Genomic DNA, 20991 nt, shown 5'->3' with positions numbered 1-20991 from the left:
TTGCTGCCAGGACAACATGCAGAGGGTTGCGTGTCTCGAACAAAACCCGGCTGTGCAAAACCAGCAGTTGAGCGGCCATCGCAAGATGTGGAGGAGGCTATGGATTCAAGGGAGCCTTACTAGTGTGGGCCTGATAAGGTCTGTGGTCAGTGCCGACTATTCTGCTCATGTGCACATTAAAGAGGAGATTCAAGCTGAATGCTTTGAGCTTACCCCGAGCCCCACTTCCCAGTACCTGCCAGCAGACCTCCCCTCTCAGTGACAACGCTATGTAGTTCTAATCCCTGGATAACCTGCACATACAGTGTGTGTCTAGAGTCGGTAAGTCACAGAGTGGACACATGGGGCCAAATTGGTCACTGTTATGCAGGGACTACGATACAATGCCGAGTGGTGGGTAGTCATGGGTGGTCAACGTCTGGGGTCATGTCAGATATAGTGGAGAATGTGGGTGTCAAAATGGACGCTAGCAGGATTGGATCGTGGGGAGGAGAGATAGGTGTGTCAGTAACAGAACAGGAGACGGTGCAACATTTTGCAAAACACTGATGCCAAAGACCTACTTCTAGTAAGTAGAAGTGGTGTTAAGCTCGATAGTAGAAAGCCAGTCAGATGTGTACAAAATACCAGTGCAAACAAGCGAGACAGGGGTCAGAAGAGTGAAACTAGGCCAGAGTGAGAGTTTATTGCTTTGCTAATGGTAACGATTGTCCTGCTGTAGGAATATGCTGCATTAAATGCTGTAGAAAGGGCCCTTACCTAAGGGCCGCAGAGTAGACCACACCAGTGCGGTGGAGGAGCTGCGTGAAGACTTAGGTGAAGTCATCCTAACAAGGGAAGTGAGGTGGATCACAAGAATGATGACGCAAGCAGGAGACCAGAACTGACCATTGAGGGAATGATCGAGGGAATATTAGTACTTAGTTCGAGAAGACCTTGCGTAGAAACAAAACTCCAAGACAGAAATGTCCATCTCATGGCATCGGGAGGGAAAGGGAATTAACTCCTTGGGGAGATCTGGATTGGTTAGGAGTTCAAAGTCAAACTTCATCAGGCACAGGGCAATGCTTATTTAACAGAACACTGTCCCACAACCTTGTTGAGTTGGTTGCATCAAAAGTGGTTAGAAATAAGACTCAACCCTAATGCTCAGGAAGTAGTCATACTACATAAAGTGGACATGGAAGATGGTAACAAAGGAGGATTCAGGAAACGCACTGGTTGCCTGCAAGGCTTTCATCACAAGATTAGATTGTGCAAAGAGGACACACCCGTACTACACTCTGCGCTAAATTATGAATTGTGATTGAGTCACTTCCCTGCACTATTGGTCCCGTTTGCCAGCTCATTAAGAAAAAGAGGCCCTATAGGGTGGGCCGAACATTGTGGTCACTTGAAGTTCATGTCTGCTGCCTCTGCTGTTTCTGCCCTTAATACAGATGTTCGGGACACTGTACTCATGCATGCCCCACCAACAGTACTTGTAGACGATACAAATTTGGTTATATCATCTCCAACCTCTGGTTTACTGCTACTCCCCCAACGGGCGCTACGCTAATAAGACCAGAAATCCCTTCTATAATTCTTCACCTGTCCAGGTTTCACCATTGCCTGCACCATCACAGCAATCCCAGCCATCTCACGGTGTCTCTTGTTGTGGTTCCTGCAGGCCACAGGTATAATACTAGCTATTTAGTATCAAAGAATGATATTGCCTTGTGGAGTTGTTATGGGGGTAAGTGAGGCGTAGACAGGGTAGGGCTTGAGCGGGCAAGGCCCATCCAAAATCTGTAAATGCCCCCTCAGCAGCGCTGTGCGGGCATTTACAGATGTTAATGTCACTGCTGTGGCACCAACTACCATAGCTTCAGGCATCCCTGGTTGGACAATCCTGGCTATGCCTCTGCGCAAGTGAGGAAAGACTGTGGGTGAAGACAGTGATCGGGCCAGAGGTGCTCCTAGTGTAGATGCTTAGCAGGTGCCCCGGGGTGGCCAGAGTCGCCAGAGTGCCGAGGCGGGTGGGCAATCCTGCATACTACCGATGATGCTAGCAGTGCAAAGGCCGAGGAATTGTGTCACCAAAAAGGGCAGCCAGATTATTATTTTTCCAGATTGCATCAATCTATATGCAGGGTATAGCCCAGGAGCTACAAACCACTTTCTCCTTCTGGTATAGAAACTAATAGCATCTTTCTATTGAGCTACCTCCTGGGCCCGTTCAATTGACCTACCACAGCTAAACAAGCTGGAGCAGGAGGTGGCACTGCGGGTTGAATATGTTGAAACCAAAGCCCGGCAGAACAATATTTGTGTACTTTATTTGGGGTGCCAAAGGAGGCAGAAGGGCTTACCTCTTATCTGAAGGCTTTTGTGGGAAAATGAATTACTGAAAGCCATTAAGGAATAGACTCTGATGATGGTTTGTTTGTTTGTTTATTCATTTATAATGCGCACCAGACCCGAAGGTATCAGGGCGCAACAATACAGATTATGGAAGGTTTAGGTTAACAGGTTACAGAATATGAGCAGAGGTACAGATAGATGTCAGGAGTAGGTCAGAAATACATATAGGAGCGAGTACATAAATAGAACTAGATACAGGTGTATATACGAAAATGGTGCAGCAGTATGAACAAAGACATGGAACACGCTAATCAAGGTCCCTGTAAGAAAACCTCGGGATCAGTTTAGCAACGTTTTGGAATTATTTAGTCGGTGAGAAGTTGGAGGCTACTTCATCAGTGGAATATTTTAGCTGGCGCAGTCTCCCGTTTAATTCTCCATGATGAGAGTCATCAAAACCTCCAAGAGGAGATGGGCATTGCCTCAGGAGGATAGCTCCGCAGCAACGTGCTTGCTTTAGAAGCAATATGACACAGAACACCACAGGCTCGATCCCCGCCTCCACCCTTAGAAACCTCTGGGTGTTAAGTGCGTTGTAAATAACCTATCGTATCATAAAAATCAGCCCTTTAGAAAGGGTCATGAAGTCTTTCTTCATCAGCCTTAGTTTGAAAATGACGTGCCAGATTAGGATTTTTTTTTAAGAACAAGGAATAAATCGTAGCTTTTTAGCCACTTTGCTTGTGCCTCTCTTGTTTTGGTACTGATGTTTCCATATTCGTTTGAGAGTTATCAGTAGTTTACCGTTTGCCTATATCTGTTCAAATCTGTAGCAAAAAGGCCAGAGTTGAAGTAGAAATACGTTTCACTTGCACTTTTCAAAGATACTTTTTGACACTAATGAAATCAGTGAAGAGGGCAAACTGAACTAATTCTATCATAGGGCCTCATTATAACTTTGCTGGTGCGGTAATAACATGCCGGTTATTCCATTTATCGGCATGTTACCGCACTGGCAAAGTAAAAGGTTGCTGATGGGGTGGCTGGAATTACCTCCAGCTAAGAACTGGAGGTTATTCCGCCACCCTACCAGCAAAACTAGCCAGTATTACCAGCACCATACTGGCAAATCCACCCATGGAGTCCTATGGCACTGCTTGGAATGGGGATTAACATCCCTTACCGGCACTATCAATCCGGCTGTAATTCCGGCAGACAGAGTGCTGGTATCCTGGCAGTTAAACCGCAATGAGTGTGGAGAGGCCTGGATCTCATCGAAGAACCCTACACGACCATAGGGATGTGCAGAGTTGTTTCAGGATTTTAGTTTCAATTGTAGATTCAGTTTTTTTTTTTTATAGGATGGTAGCAATTTATTAAAGTATGGAAATACTACATTTTAGAAAGGTACTTTCTCTTTCACAGGAGTTTTATTTCAGGATATCTAAAGAACTGTAATGTTGGGGGGAGTGATCTGAGGAGGTCAGCCATGGGAAATGAACCTCCCTGGTTAGAAATTGGATCACATTATGAAGGATTTCCCCTCGCGGGTGGGTTTCTGCCTGGGCTGGGTCTGATGATGAATAGGGGAATGGGGTTGTTGGGAGGTTAAAAGCAAAAATTGTAGTCTGCATTTCTGATAGGAACAAAGAACACAACTGGCATGGGACGAGGCTGCTACTGATCCCCAATTTCATCAGATATGCTGGATAGTTGGGGAGAGAAGAAAGGTGGTCTCTCTGGCACGGGACGAGGTTGCTACTGGGCCCTAATTGCAGAAGATATGCTGGATGGTTGGGGGTCGAAGGACAGTGGCCTTTCTGGCATGGTACGAGGTTACTACTGGCCCTAATTGCAGAAAATATGCTGGATGGTTGGGGGTCGAAGGACAGTGGTCTTTCTGGCATGGTACGAGGTTGCTACTGGGCCCTAATTGCAGAAGATATGCCAGATGGTTGGGGACAGAAGAAAGGTGGTCTCTCTGGCATGGGACGAGGTTGCTACTGGGCCCTAATTGCAGAAGATATGCTGGATGGTTGGTGATCGAAGGAAGGTGATCTCTCTGGCACGGGACAAGGCTGCACACGGGCCCCATTGCATCAGATATGCCGGATGGTTGGTGATCCAAGGAAGGTGGTCTCTCTGGCACGGGACAAGGCTGCACACGGGCCCCATTGCATCAGATATGCCGGATGGTTGGGGACAGATGCCAGGTGGGATCTCTGTATGGTAATCGGTAAGGGAATAGGCAGAAGGGAATGACAGTATTGCAGACATTCACGGAAAGCAAATCAGTTCTTTGTATTGCTCCAAGAGAATTAGATTTCGAGCATGGTAGGTCATTTCTTTATGAGATATGGTGGGGAAGGTGAATACATCCATCTTTTGAGTCAACCGCTTCCGGTGGTATTGCCATACTGCTTAGAAGAAAGCTATGCTTACAAGTGATTAAACAGCAACTCGATCAACATGGCAGCTGGATTCTGGCTCCAGTGAAAACCTCAGGGGAAATTTTTACTCTGGGCTGATTCTGAATGACCCGACCGGTCTCAAGGAATTTACTTTCTCTGTCGCTTTGTTTCCCTAGCCCTATGGAAATTTCAATGCTACTTTGATAGGTTGAGTAACCATGCTATCATTATTGAACATACCAGAGTTCATCAGGCCATTATGGACATTATTTGTTTTCTTAGTTTAGTTGATATCAGGTGGCTTCAGCACCCTCAATAATAATATGTATTCACTTTTTTAGTGGTAGCATTGTTGTAGTGCTAGAATAGATGATTTTTTCACCCCAAATAATACTTGTATCTGACATCTCTTACAGTCCTTATTCTGATCATGCTACATTGAGCATCGAGATAAAAAAGGATACTCCAGATACGAGGGGGCGATTTAGCCTCACCTTGCTGGAGGAAGATTATTGCATGGATGAACTGAAGAATTTCTCCTTAGACTTTTCAAACTGAACATAGACTATGGCCCTGATTCTTGGATGGAATTATTTGCGTGTAAAACAAGGATTTGCATGCCATTCTACCCGAAAATCCCTGTTTGATGAATGGGGAGTTGCGGGCAGAAAGCCACGCAAATCCCCGTTTTACTTGTAAATAATTCCATGAATCATACCGCATGCCTCCACTTGGGTGGTCTAAGGGTGATATGTAAAATGGCATCTATAGGCCAGAAGATATAAGGGCTTTGGAGGAAGTTAGGATTCAATTGATAAATACTTTGTTTCAGATAGAAATTCCAAATGGTAACATTTATGTGAAGAAGGTATAGGAGAATGGTTCTAAAGTGGCCACATTCCTGGCCGGCAAACAAAGTAATACAATGTAGCAAGCACACCACACACGATTATGCATCTAGACAGCGGCCTTTTATTTACTGAACCTGAGAAACTGCTCAGGTTTTCCTGCTTTTCTGAAATTATTTATGTAAGGAAATGCTGCATTCAATGACTGAATGCAAAAGACCACTTTATACGCGTTATTTGGGTTCCTAGATTTTCTCCACAGGAGGATTCGTCCCGCAGCATCATGTGTAAGCAAATAGTGTTCATAGAGGCGAGCAGGGAGCTTCCTATTGGTAAATCACTGGGCCGGGATTGCTTCAATGCTGAGTATATGGAAAACTCTCACCAACTTGTTTAATTCTGGCTTACAAAATGGGTCCCCCCCGAAATCGTGGGAGTAGAGTTTTAATCTAATATTCCCCAAAAAAGAACAGGTACAAGAGTTTGTGGCTCCTATCGACCATGAACCCTAATGAATTCAAATGAGAACATATTTCGGGGATCGATTATCTAAGAATATTATGGCTTGGTATGTCTGGACCAGATTATTCATTTGTGGCTACTCTCTTAAAACTTGAAATGTTGTGATGGAGTGCATTGAGTGGACAGAGACTGTGAATGAAAATGCCTTCCACTTTGTCACTTAAGATGGAAAAGACTTCTGACCTGGTGAACAAGGATTTACCTTTAGACGTTTTTGAGCGGCTAGGCATCCCTTACAATCTTTAGGAAGGAACCCACTCCAATGTAATAATGGGTGGCAGTATCATGGGTTGCATTGCAGTAGAGAGGGAGACAATACAGGGGTGCACCCTCTTTTGCATAATTTCTTGAACCCCTTGCTGTTGGGATCAGACAAGATGAGAATGCCATCTGTTTTTGCCTTTGCCGTCCCAAATATTAGGCTTTTCGAACGACGTGGCCCAGTTATTTAAACTAGAAACATTAAATATGGAAAGAACCCTACATGATATGGAAAGATTTTCACAGGTTGCAGGAAACACATGTAATGCCTGAACATGTATTCAAGGGAGGAATTAAGAAATCCTCTATGAAACAAATTGAAGAAAGAAGTTAACGTGACACTTCTTGTAGTCAACTTGTTTGAATATTAGAAGGCAAAGAACACACCACATTGACTAAGAATTTTGGGGACAATGAAAGGAATATGTGATTAGGTGGCAATGCTTAATTTGGACTTGACTATCCTAATAGAGCAGGAATTTCTACTCGCAGTGTCACAACCAATAATAGATGACACCAAACAAAATCCTCTGCCTGCCTGATACCTCTATAAAGGATTAGAGTAAGGTAGCACAGAACACAAATGCAATCACTGAAAAACATTGCACCAAAACTTTACAAACTAAATTGAGGACATTAAAAAAGGAATATTTGGAGTTTGACATTGTTTACAGGCAGCCTGATGAAACTACTCATATTAGAAGAGCTAGATATTTTTAACAGTTGTCTAGATCACCACAACCCGATTAATTAGTACTCTGAAGCTCTTACACACCCTCCTTGTCTGATTTAGTTTCTTTGGGTGAAGAAACTCAAGTATCTACAAGAGGAGTAGGTTCTTCTACTACCTGCTTTTTTGCCTGTACCACAGACAACCCAACCAGAAAGAAGGCCAGGAAGCAACACGTTGACCATCCTGACATGGTCACAACAAAACAAATATTTACGGCAATCTTTTCCCAACCTCCTTTAACCAAGGCAGAATAATCCTTATTAAGCACAGTAAAAACTTCACAGCAACTACTGCCAACACTTCTTTTTTCAACAAAATTGAATTATATCGACTTTTCTGCACTCTAAAGTTAAGGCTGCATTTTTGTTTAATGGTGAACAAGGTGAACAAGGATTTACTTTTAGACGTAAGAATGACGTCCCAGTGAATAGAGGTCAAAGTTTAAAATTAAACTGTCTTCATGTCACCAGTTGCTAACTCTACTCTTTTAACATTCATAAGGTGGTACTTCATGACATTAATCAAGTACATTTCCAGAATATTTATATCAGGCGAAATCTCACAAAGTAAGAATGGTGTAAATAAAGGTAGAAAAATTGCAGTGATGGACATCATGTATTATTTTGAAGAAATTATTATAATTAGTTATTTGTAATGCACTTAATACCCAGAGGTTTATAAACTCGGACCCGGGTATCGAACCAGTGTTACTCCACGTCGTCTTGCTTCCTGCGCTTTCTTCCCATGATAAATTAAGTCACAATTGACAATCATCCATTGCTCCTACTGATGAAGTATTACAATAAATATGTGCTGTGTTAGAGATGGGAGCTCACAGAGAGTTCACCACTACAGACATTGTACCTTTCCTAATTACAAGACAACCACAAATGGCAAGAGCTATGTTTTACCGAAGATTCACAAACATTTAAAGAGCACCTTTGAGACATACAGGGCCTCATTACAAGTGTGCCGGTCCTGAAACAAAGGTGCTGATAAGCTTACCAGCACTGTTGTTTCCGGACCAGCATACTATGGATTTGCCTGCCTGAGCCGCTGTGCCCGACAAGCCTGACACTGCTGGACACAGCGGCCACGGTAGGCACACGTTATGGAAACAACAGTGCCGGTGCTTCCGCGGTCCCCATTCCCCTAGAGTCCCATAGGACTCTATGGGATCCCATTCCCATAGAGTCTCACAAGACTCTATGGAAACGGGGACTTACAAATTGCCAGCGCCTGACTTCCCGGTTGTAATTCCCCAGTGTTTCCGGGAAGTCAGGTGCTGATAATTCATTCCGAGTACAGTAGCAACCCACCGGGACACCGGCAGAGTTAACGCCGGACTTGGATAGAGGCCCACAGTTTCTCAATGTGATGGACTTTTTGAACCTGCAGGTGTATATGTGGATGGGTAATGAATTGACTAGCCTCAAGAGGCATGCATTTCATTGAAACTAGAATGGATTTCATTCGCAGATTGGAGACCTGGTTAACTTTGATAGAGAACACTATCATAGCGACTATTGATGTCTTGGATTATAACAAACATACCTCAAGAGGAAGGCATTACATCAGTGAAAGAAGCTTTGGAAATGTTAGAGCTACACGAGGAATTCATACTGTTAAACATTTCTTTATGATTTGGTTCATATTTGTATCAAAAGATATGTGCCTGTTTGGGACACAATCGGTGCCTGCGTGTGTTAACGTTTACATGAATTGGGGTGAAAAGATATCACATTTGGATGTGTGGTTTAAAGGAGTACTGACGTTGTTACATTACATCGACAATACTTTTATTGTTTGCCAACCCACTGATAAAGATCTTAATAATGTGTTTACAACATTGAATGAGGTATATCAGACAAGCAAATATACATTCCGTGTGGGGCCCAAAAGTGTCAATTATTTAGATACAGTTGTTTACATTTGTTTTAGTAAATTTAATTTTACGCTTAAAAAAGCACAGATAGGAGTTCATATCCACACACCACATTCATGCATCCGTTTTAAACAATCAAATCCTTACAATTTGTACAACTTCTACCAGCACAATGGATTATCACAAAAGACGACAATTTCCTGTCTGCTGAAGCTAGGAGGATGTCCTCCTTTGTACAAATAGGCTCCCCTCAGCAAATGGTATCAGCAGCTTCTTTGAAAATAGATATCATTTAATTTGGCTAATCATTTCATTGGAGCAGACATTCAAACAATGAAAGGTTTTCAGTTTCACTTACAGATCCTATGGGTAAGAAACCAGTGACAAATCTATTCCTGCAATGGGAACAGTCAAAAGGGAAACTGTTTCACACACAGGGCCTGATTCATTGAACGTTTTCCTATGGGATTGCGCCATTATAAAACACTTCCATGAATCAGGCCCAGACAGTTTTAGGTGATGGCATCACATTGAAAGGTTTAACAACATCTTTGAGTGAGTATGCCCAGACTTCCAGGCGATTTAAAGATTGTTTAATAGAACATAAGTCCTTTATAACGAATCTGAATGTAAAATGCAGCCTATTCAAGTCCCTACACGGACTTGGACTTCACAGAGAGAGAATTAGAAGGATATCTGCCAGATACCGTCAAGAAACAACTACGGAGAGGACAGCTCATCGGGTCATTATTAGAAAGAGACCCATCGGACCTTCACATTACAGGTGGAACTGCCCCATGGGCTAAACAAGTCTATCAACTGGCAGGCAGGTCTGTGTTTAACAACTTGTTTGAGTCATGTTATCATTGTTGTGGCATGCGTTCCTACGCCTTGTTTCTGCTTGTTATTCTGTATCCAAATAGGTATTAGGCTAGACACTTTTGACCATTCTGATTATTTCTACCTGATTGGAAACTATTGATTTGCCTTTTGTCTGTCTTCCACTACTACTTGTCCAGACCCGTAGCGCTACAATTCGGAGTATATCTACTTGAGCTATGATTTTTGCTTTTGTTCTTTAAATTTAAGCGCTTACATATTGGTTGCTTAGTATTTTAAACCCTCCGACCAGCACACATTGTAGTTGTTAGTGGGAGCAAGCATTGTTCACCCCTAGGTAAGCAGTGTGAGGAGCCATTATGTGATAATGTCATTGTTTGGAATGGTGCTTTCTTTTGCGATGTGCTATTACACTGATTTTGATATTTTGTTTTTATTTTAAATACTCGATGAAGGGAGCCTCGACCCCTAAAGTATGTTGTGGTATGTTGTTGATGATGTAAACATTGTTTAATCGAATAAAGAATGTAATTGTCTCAAAGAAATGTGAGTAAAAAGAAACACTTGATGTAGTGCAAATTGAGCATTGAGTTGCTTTCTCCAAGATTCAGGAGTGCATGGCTGAGCGAAGAACACATAGGGCCTCATTATAAGCATGCCGGTACTGTAGTTACCGGACCACCATACTACGAGCTGTGCTTGCGGGCGCCTATCAGCCCGCCAGGTCTGGCCTGGCGGGCAGAGTAGCACCCGCAAATGCAGCATGTCGGATGCACCAGCACCGTCTCAATAGGAATGGGGACTGACAGGCACCGGCACCCGGCAATGCAGGAATTACCGGGTCCGGCAATGTTGAAATTACCCGGAAAAAATGCAACAGGCACGGCTACCGCCAGGGTTATAATGAGGCCCATGGTAGCTCTTGCATTACGACTTGTAGTTTTAATAAATGTGGATCTGGGAATTCACCCCTCTGAATTGCTGAGGGTGTATTCCCTGGCTCCATCAAAATATTTCAGGATATTGATCTCCATATCAAACAGTGCATTATCCAGTCTTAATTTCGTGTGAAGTCCGTAAAGCATGAAAGCCCAACTAGACACATGACAGAGGTTGGCCATGTTGTTTGTCAATGGTGATATTGTGATGAAGATGTCAGTGCCACCCGGTTATGACTAGCCCTCTAATGCTGCAGAGAGATTTCTTTTTTAACTCAACTGAACAACGTTCTTACAATCTTCATCTGGGTATAAAAGTACAGCTGGATTAGTAGGAATAGGTGAGGAGGAATACTTTGACCTGTGGGATGGCATGCCACCATTTTGAAAACTTCTCTGTAGTCCTCAGAAATTAGCCACAGAGCCTAATTGATCAAGAATGGGGGGCTGCTCGGAGTTGGAATAATTGAAAATAATTGAACATAGAGATTTTAAACCCCTTCCATAGTAAAGATACAAACTACAAGTCGCCCATTTGGGACATTTCCAACTTGCCTTACATTTTTTTCACACGGGATCCAGCACAGAAACGGCCAAGGATTATGACTATTGGGCATATACACGGTGGATTTGCCATGAAATCGTTTTCCCGAATTAAAGAATCCAATAGGTGACAATTCTAATATTTGGCTTTTTTGGCCTGTGCAACTGGAGAAAGGACCTGACGTTTCCTTATATCCTGGCAGTCTGGTTAATCTCTAGCTTCAACTGCAAAAAGGGGAGTATCTCGAGGGGTGCTTCTGCAGCGGGACAGCAATGTAAGTAATTTGTAAGGGGGATTGGTGGTGAAAAGCTCCTGGACGAATTAGGCTGGGGGAAGTTATGCGTAATGTCTGACCAGGTCTCACCTGGCAATTAACGTAAAACTGAGATGTTCGGTTTCATTATAGGAACAGGTCATAGTACACTGGCGGTAGATTCTTTATAATTTCCCTGAAGTATTTCTGAGGAATGTTGATGCTGTTCCCTAGGTACAGGTACCTGGGAGCACATTTGCATGACCTGCCCAAAAACCAAGGTTTTTTAGAATCGTTTATCTCAGGAATTAAAGACTCTAGGCCCATGGGTACTTTTTATGGAACCCTTAGGTTTTCTGGGGATGGATCCAAAGCACCCAGCCTCACATGCTGCACGGCTTGCAAACTTTTTATTTTGGCACCCTAGTTACCTTTATTCTTACAACCTCTGGCAGAATGAGCAGCGGGCAAACCACTGTCTTGGATTGGAGGAAGAAGATGAAGAATGCTGATGATGCAGGGAAGGTAATTCTTTTAAGGGATAAGTTGGAAGAAAATTCTTGGGAGTTTTATCTCTGTATTTTAGCAAGGCTGTACAAAATAGCTAACTGTTTGGAGGTCATTTTCTAAGGAATTGGAAAGCTTAAAATGAGTTTACGCCCCAGTTCATTTTACAGCCATCCCAAGCCTTAGGAGGGCAGCAATAGCAAAACAAAGAGGCGATGGCTGGCAGGTTTCAAATTAATCTTAACCTCTGGCATTGCTCTGGGCAACCCTCCAGACTACCGATTATAGAAGGGGAAAGACCATATGCAAACCAGCCTTGGTCCCACCCCAAAAGGGGCAGCGCAGCCCAAACAGCTAGGTCACATTATTTCTGCACGAGACCACAAGCATCCCCAGACATGTTTCAGCCTTGTTCGGCCTCATCAGTGATGACTAGCATGGGCTCTGGAAAGGTGTCCTTGTGGAGCCTGGTACCTTGTTCTTAAATTATTATAAGCACAATTCTGAAAGAGTTTCATTATTGTGCTGCTTTTAAGCTAGGATCCGTCCATATCATGCTATAAATGGGTTTCCCAGTGAGCCCACGTCCTCAGGATCTTTTAATTAAATTCTATATTTCATAGAGCTTCTAGGCATTGCTGTAGCACTGCTTTGTCATTGTTTCTTTTCTGTTTAGTCACATTCTAATTTAAAATTGCGTTTCAAAGCATGATTAGAGTGCATTCTCCATATACAAAGAACCCTTTTTTGAGCATGGTTTGGCCATTTGCAATGCTGAGAGCAAAAGGAAGGGGTGAGTAGGTAAGGACTCTGACTAACAAGGCGTAGGTAGAGGCTAAAGCATAATGCGCTAAAAGGAAAACTTGAATACACATGTTATTATTTGCGTGTTTTCAGGCTTTCCAAAAGAGATAGTGCCTCATTACGGCTCTGGCGGTAGCCGAGCCTGTAAAACAGGCACGGTTGCCGCTGGAGTCATCATTTTTCCGGCACCCTGCAATATTACAACCCCGGCGGATCCGGTAATTGCCCATTCCAAAGCACCGGAAAATATTCTTCCCCATTCCCATTTGAGCTTCATAGGGCTCAATGGGAATGGGGAAGGCGGATGCACCGGCACCATTCGTGACATGCTCTGCTCACGGGTGCCTTTAAAGCCGCCAGGTCAGACCTGCCGGCTGCAAAGGCACCCACGAGCAGAACTCATAGTTTGCCGGTCCGGGAACTAGGGTACCGGCATGCTTACCGGTACCATAGTTCCCAGACTGTCAAACTTGTAATGAGGCCCACAGTGATGCTTTTCGCCTCCTCATTGAATTCATTCATTTATTAAAGTTGTCATTTGTTATAGCGCCTTTCACCATAATTATGGTTCCAACATGCTTTTGGTTGAATGCCTTCGGAGGAACCTGAGTCCATACATTTAGGAGAATTTGGGAGGTTCTATTATGCGTGTGTACATTTCAGCCATTACAGTTATGCGAGGATGGCCAAGACCCTAGTAGCCACCAATGTCTAAACGGAATGTGTAAGGGCGCAGCGGAGGAATACAATGGACTAATGAGGGGATTGTGTTTAAGGAGATAGAGAGTTATGTGGGAAGCTAGAGTTTGAATTTCCGTTGTTAAAAGTTGCTTCATTCTTATTGAAGAGGTGTTGTGTAATTGTGTTTGTGTTATATGTGAGTACAGGGCATGTGGAGTGAAACTGTGCCTTCCGCTAAGTTGTGATGGTGCGGTGTGCAAGGGGAGAAATGGGTTAGCTGCACAAACAGATATTCCATCTTTGTACAAGGAACATTGCTACTGTTCACAGGTGATCTAAGTGCTCGATGAATGCATAATGCTCACTCTCTGAGAGGTTCTTAGATTAAGAGTTTGCCATCCCTAGTTCCTTCTAGTGCAAAAACAAGGATCCCACTTGATGATTGCATGAGATGGCTTGGCCCACCATCCTGTGCTTTAGAGTTACCTGCCGTGCCAACCACGAGCGAGGGCTCCGAGGTGCCTGGTTGTCCTCCCTGCGGATGACCAGCATGGTTTTCCCAAGGTGCATTTTAAGCGCAATGCATTGACCCCCTCCCCTCCAAAGCCGATATGAGTGCAATACCAGGACCAATGTCAGGATTTGTTCTAGGTGCGAGTTGCTGGAGTGAATTCCTGATTCCTCCATGTTTGCTTGGGGTCCCACAAGGAAGGTTGAATGGCAGAGCAAAGCGTTTGAAAGGAAAGAGGAGGCTATTAGCTGACATTCATCCAGGAACATTCATGAGCACAGTCGACAGCATAAGAGCAGCGATAAGATTGAATGGAAACCCCTTTAATGAACAGTTGTATTATGAGCACAATTCTGAAAGAGTAGCATTATTGCATTAATTTTAAGTATGAGATTCTACCTTATCATGCTAAAACAGGTTTCATAGTGCGCTTGCATCCTCTGGAGCTTTACATGAAATTCTATAGTTCCTAGAGCATCCAGGCATCGCTGTTACACTTAGTTATGTTCTAATTTAATACATCTCTGAGCTTTCTAAACGCAGCGTGATTAGATTGCATTCTCCATACAAGAAGAATGCTCTTTAGACCATGGTTTGACCATTTGCCATGCTGTGAGCAAGAGCAAGGAGTTAGCAGGTAAGGACTCTTACTAATAAGGCACAGGTAGATGCTAAAATATCATGCGCTAAAAGGAAAACTTTTACACGTGTGTTATTATTTGCATGTTTCTAGGCCATGTGAAAGAGAAAATTGATGCCTGTTGATATCCAATTGAATTCAGCCAAGAAACATACCATCTTTATGTTTGTTGATATTTGTATCAAAATGTGGGTCTCCATAGCCAATGTTTTTTTTCTTCTGCCAGATATGTAATTAAGAGATTTTTGATGTAACCTCCTCTACATTTGGAGTCGCCCTTGCCCTCACAGTTTGAAAGCATCTGGAACATCTCTCTTCTATGAAGGTGACGCTTTGGTCCCTACATTTGAGAATTGTAAAACAATTGTTCGACCAGCATATGAATTTTATTTCATCTAAAAAGTTTTTCTTTATTTTGTAGAATGTATTGGAGAATAAAGGCTATGTGTCTGTGAGTCAGGTGATGATATTTATTAGAGACTTCATCCCTGGAAGAAATCATAATCTAATAAAAGTTTCTAAGGGACATACTATGAGTACCACCAGAGACTGTATCCCCTGAAGAATGTCCAGCATATAGAGCCATATGGACAGAAACATATGTATCAAGTGAAAGTCTAACAGCACAAATGGCTGTTTAGTTATAGGATAATTGGCACAACCTCCATGGAGTTTCAACCAGAGGGACCGGACACAAATTAATGTTTGATGATCACTGTGTGTCAATTTACATGACAAATTGAAAGAAAAGAAAAAAGATAAAAATGTCTGTGTAGAGTGGTTTTTCTTATATAAGAACACCTTTAAGACTATTTACTTTTTATAAATGTGTAAGTTACTTATTTATTGCTTATGTTTTTTAACTATGAAATAGAATACATCTTTTTTACATATATATTTGATTATTCGTGTTGACTCAGAACTCCTTATCAGCTGGGAGAGTCTTACCTTCTGGTCTTTTGTGTGATTTATTAATTTTACATACCAGGTGATGAGCAGTACTGGAAGCCCTTAATTGTTACACCCACAGTGGACAGAGGGGAGTAGCCCACAGTGTGGCACTCCAAAGTACCCTGGTGTAGTACCCTGTAGGAACTGATGAGCACAGAAACTGGTCAGAGACGAACATCTGTGACTGTACAGGTGAATTGTGCAGGAAACCAGAGTGCACCCCTTCCATCCAGTATTGTTTATGTTCAAGGTACCCTGGAGAGTGGAAGCTCCAGGGTCCTACAGGTTGCAGCACCAGGGTGATATCTGCCCTGCTTTGGAGTGCCACACTGGGATACTCCCACCTCCCCCACTTTGAGTGTTTGTGTGAGAGCGGGTTCCCTTCTAGCCTGATGACAACAGCTACCATAGGTCCTTGCAGTAGAATCAACATTGATGTATTACACCTGCACTGGCTCTTAGCTGCAAGGGACACTACCTCCCTGATGAAGTGATGAGCACAGAATCTGGTCGAGGAGAACATCGTTGGCTGTAAAGGTGAATTGTGCAGGGGACCAGAGGGCGCACCCTCCATCCAGTATTCCCCCTGTGTGCAGCCTATGACCACATTGATGACATCACAGATGACCTGGAAGAGTGTGTCTGAAGTAGTGGGCTGTACTTGGGCCAATTCAGCATGAAGCCGTGGTTCTGTAATACTGCTGGCAGTTGTGACCTAGTACTTTTTTGTCCTGGGTGTTGCAACAGTGGTTCAGTGATGGCTCAGCACAAGGAGTTAAGTTACTGATCTGCTGTAAAACAGTATCCCAGACAGTGCGTGCAAGCCTATGGCCACGCACACCGACAAGAGACTACCCCACTGAGTGAAATGCTTTTTGGAATGCAACCATTTAAGGATCTTCATAAATTCTTAAATGACGCCACTGGATCCCCCACTAATGGGAACTCATTTTCAAATGGTGATGAGGTCGCAGTGTCTGGTGTCCCAGGCAATGCAGGCATGTAGGGTGCAATTTGTTCTCCTGGCTCTGCATTTCTGCTGTGGACATATTTGAGGTTCAAGATTAGAGGATGCGACTTGTCTTGTGCTTTTGCTCCCAAGTAAGGACTGCAGTGTTTGGGGCAGAATTTCTACAATTGTGTACCAGTCTGGACTGAGCGCAGGGAGCCAAGCATTTACCGCATCCCCATGAAGAATATCAGGATTTGCTGTTTCCTCCAATGGAACAATATTGGACACCTACAGAGAAGTTTAAAGTCTTTGTTGTGTGAAAGAGCATGTGTGGTTTCAAATAGTGGGCTAGACACTACATCATTCTTCTTTCATTGTTGCCTTGCTTTCACATTGGGTTCTTTAACTGTGTGCACTGTTTTTTAAGAGTTCTGCATGACCTATGTGTCTATGTTATTCCTTCTCTTATCTTTCTTAAGGGATTTTGCAATCAGCACTTGTGGAATGGGTGTATGCGAGTGTCTATACCTATGTTCTTGTGTGCTGGGGTAGTGTGAGTGTTCCTGGTCTTGGATGGTTGGGTGCGGGAGTGCTTGGAGTTTATTTAGGGAGTTATTTGTTTCATGCTTTTGGGTGCTTCATGGTAGACCCTGCTGTTTGACTGATGGTTGTAGTGCATTTCTTAGGCAAGCATAATACTTGGGTTGTGTTGCACTGCTGTTAGGACATCATGAAATGCAGTTCTCATTTGTGAGTGTGTGGATGTTCTATGGAGGGCATTGTGAGTATGCCGGTCCAGAAATAAGGTGTCGGTAACAATGTGTACTGGCACATTTTCCAGACCGGCATACTACGAATCTGCCAGTGGGGCAGTAAACTACCAGCAGGCCTGACTTGCCAGTAGTTCGGGCCCCTACAAGCGGAGCATTCACTGAATTACCGGCACTCTTAACAGCGGTGCAGGTGATTCACTGGTTCCCATTCCATGGAGTTCTATTGGACTCCATGGAAATGGGAATTTACCGTTACTCTGGCACCAGTAATATTCTGGAAATACTGGGGTATTGGGCGGTGGAAATGGTAAACTGAGTTGGCTGGTCAGCCGCCGATAAACTTGCTATGACCGCCCCATGTCTTTGTATTGTTCCGGTAGTTGTATAGTGAGAATTATTTGGCTAAAGAGCCATATATGAATTTTGATTGTCTATGGGTTTGTGCTATGCTGGGTATGTAATGAAAGCTTTTTGGTCAGGTATGTATCAATTGGTATTTTGTTCCTTGGTGTTTATAGTGCTGGTTGCACTGTGTATCTGCGAGAGCATGAGTAGCTGGCTTCACTTCTTTTGCGTAGGTGATACTTTTGGGTAATTTTTTGTCTGTGGGTAAGCTGACCCTTGAACGCTATGGTGCTGGGTACACTGCAAGCTTGTGAGGATATCTGAAAGAGTTAACGTTTTTTGGTGTGTGTGTGTGTGGGGATGTCCGATGTAGTTAGTTACAGTGTCAAGAGTTTGGTTTGTCTTGGATGTTGAATGAGCATTTTTGGACTTGCATGGGTCTAACTGTGAGCGACCTTGTTTTATCTCTGGCTGTGTTTTTCTCTTTAACTGGAAAACTTGTGGCTATGATGAGTACAAACGACCAAGAGTTCGTCCCGGTGGAATGGTATTTATGTACTACTTGTATGTTTTTTGTGTGTAGATTTGCAGAATCTCAGGAAGAGACTGTGGAGTAGCTAATAGGTTGCCCGTCAAGAGAAGGGCAATGGCAGGAAGCATGCAGGCCATGGAGGAGCTGATGGTGTGATGTCACAAGGGCCAAACGGTGACCAAGCATTGCAGAAGCACTTGAAGCCAGGGACTCTGACACAAGAAAGGTTATAAGGGCCCACTACGATGTTTAAGAAAGCTGTGATTTGTTAACCAATTGACAAGACTTTAGGTTGGCCATTTTGCATTCTTCTCCTTAGAAAGTGTTCAGGAAGCCTTGATGGTTTTGTGGACTGTTTACAGATAAGAGTCTACATAAGGCAAGATACAGTCCATGTACCCTTGCCTTGCAATGTAAATCATTTGATGAGGAGCAAATCCCTTTTGTTCACGCAGCGATTGCTCCTGCCTTTGGTTGGCCTGCAGCGCTGTTCACTTTGTTGGCAGCTTCTGCTGGAGGAAGAGATGTTCAACCTCAGAAGGCCTAGGTAAGGATAACTCAGGGCTTCACTGGCTTAAGGTGCTTGCCAAGGACAGAGATTGATTCATGCTTAAGTTGCAAACGTTGACGGAAGTCTCCACTGACTGAACCAAGAGTAGCCTCCCCTGTCTCTCTTGTCGCACAGTCCTTTAGTCCGCTGGCATAGGGCCATATCCTTGGCCACAGGCTTTGTGGGTGCTGATTGGTGGACTATTAAGACAGGAGGGAGAAAACATACTTAGACAGATTGAGACAGTGAGACACAATGTTTTTTCAAAGAGACAAATGGGGCCAAACTGTCTGTGAGTCAGAGACGGGCCCCACTGCAGAGGTAGACACCCCTTTTCAAATACGCTATTGGATTCTCTCTCTTGCAGGACAGTGAATGTAGTCCAGAACTTCCAATTTGAGGAATAACTGACACTTCTATGGAAATATTACATTTCATGGAATGCCAGTTGGATTGAGACCAGGCTTAATACATTCCTGGGGCTCCATGCCTTTTGGCGGGCCGTCATAGCCCATTGTGGCTCAATTATGCTGAGTAAGATGAACACATCTATCGTGTAATAACTAAAGAGACTTTTCCCGTCTGCTCTTATCTTAAGGCATTAAAAGAGAGGCATACACTATGTATCTCGTGCTGTATGGTGCACGCCATAGATACGAGGCCAGAATAAAGCACTTGTGAGTAGGGCAAGTGGGGTGGCTGCCTTCTTGCACAAGGTATACTACCAATCGTAGGCACGAGAGCTAGTCTGCCGACCAGTGAAGTCTCTGGCCAGGGCCTCAGGAGACGGCATCCACTGACCCTAAAAGGGATCCCATCACCTCGCTGGGCTTTGGCAAGTCAGCTGTAAAGAGCGCTTAGAAGATCTCTCTGTTGTCAGTACTTGTTGTATTGATTTGTTCATTTACTGGTTCATTCAAACTTCTGGAGACACACAAGGAAAGGAAAGCGAATGAAGTGCGGATACTCACTGTCTCACAGACCCTGCCGTCCTGCTGAGAAGCTCCGGTACTGTTCTCCTAAAAGTCCCTGCTGTCCCGCAGAGGAGTGCCGGTACTGCCCCTCTGAAAAACAAGAAGGGGTGGTTCTCAGAGAATGACAGTACCAGCACATTCAATACCCTCATTGCCGTCACGGGCTGGCACCAAAACGCACCCTACATGACATTTAAATGTTGCCCATCGTCTACGGAACACCCGTCAGGAATTACAAAAGGGTGTAGTCAACCCTACAGATAAGGGGTGTATCGGCCACTTTTACTCCCTAAAAATAGGCAAATACTCCCAAAAAATGTAAATAGGGAGTAAAAATACTGCCAACAAAAAATAGGAAACACATACATAGAACCTTGTGCCCCTGTTTTCACTCACATGGGTACGTTTAGACCACTAGCACACGTACCAGAGGAAGAAGAAAATACTATTATAACTGCCAGATCGAAAGAAGTAAACATGTATCTTTTAATTTGCAAGAATAACTAGGTGCAAAGCAGTAATTATTACAAACAATTTCTGTTTTCCAGTTAAAATGTATTTTTACACGCTTATAAAAAATACTCCCACTGGGAATCGCCCTTACATTTTTACTCCCCAACGAATCATTTCACTCCCAAATTTAAAAAATGGGGAGTAATAAAATCTCTTACTTCCAAATCTTATCTGGAGCACTGGGTGTAGTCACCATGCCTAATCCACTCATCGCCTCTGTCTGTGGGACTGCCTGCATGCTCCTTCAACAAGGTTCAACAAGTGTGCCCATTTAAACATTGGCCCCTCTTTGCAAACACCACCTTTTAGAGACTGAGAACAGGGCCCAGCCCTCATGCATAGTGATATCTTTGCTTTTCTCTGAAGCGATCACCTCTGCAGGTGTATAACAATGCTCCACCTCTCTCTGCAGGAGCCACTGAGAGAGGCAGAAAACATTCAACCATTGGTCTGTCTTGAAATGGCACCTCTAAGGGCTTACACCATGTCTTCTGCATAGAGGCATCTCTACGGGGACACCATCAGGTTGCAGCTGATTGGCTCATTCAATAGCCACTGCTCTCAAGCGATCACCTCCCAGTGTACCGAAGATTGCTCAGCTTCCACACCCATTCAATCTTTGGTCTCCTTGACTATGGAGTTTAGTCCCTATCCTTGTTTACTCGTGTCATGTGTTGGGC

General features: G+C 43.7%; 1 protein-coding gene across 4 annotated transcripts in view; it reads right to left on the bottom strand.

Moving 5' to 3' along the window:
• Positions 1 to 20991, bottom strand: part of HTR4 (5-hydroxytryptamine receptor 4) — a 1746991-nt gene that overhangs the window by 24155 nt on the left and 1701845 nt on the right. For 2 of the 4 annotated variants that reach the window (XM_069651422.1, XM_069651418.1), the window contains one exon: positions 19796 to 19888. The exons of the other annotated variants lie outside the window; for them this stretch is intronic. In XM_069651422.1, coding sequence (XP_069507523.1) covers positions 19796 to 19888 — 93 coding nt within the window. The remainder of the gene's footprint in view (positions 1 to 19795; positions 19889 to 20991) is intronic. 4 annotated transcript variants of the gene reach the window in all.

Source organism: Ambystoma mexicanum, chromosome 3p (genome assembly GCF_040938575.1).
Source record: "Ambystoma mexicanum isolate Mex_15411 chromosome 3p, UKY_AmexF1_1, whole genome shotgun sequence".
Lineage (NCBI taxonomy): Eukaryota > Metazoa > Chordata > Amphibia > Caudata > Ambystomatidae > Ambystoma > Ambystoma mexicanum.
Note: the sequence above shows the minus strand (reverse complement) of the source record. Positions and strands in the feature narration are given on the sequence as shown.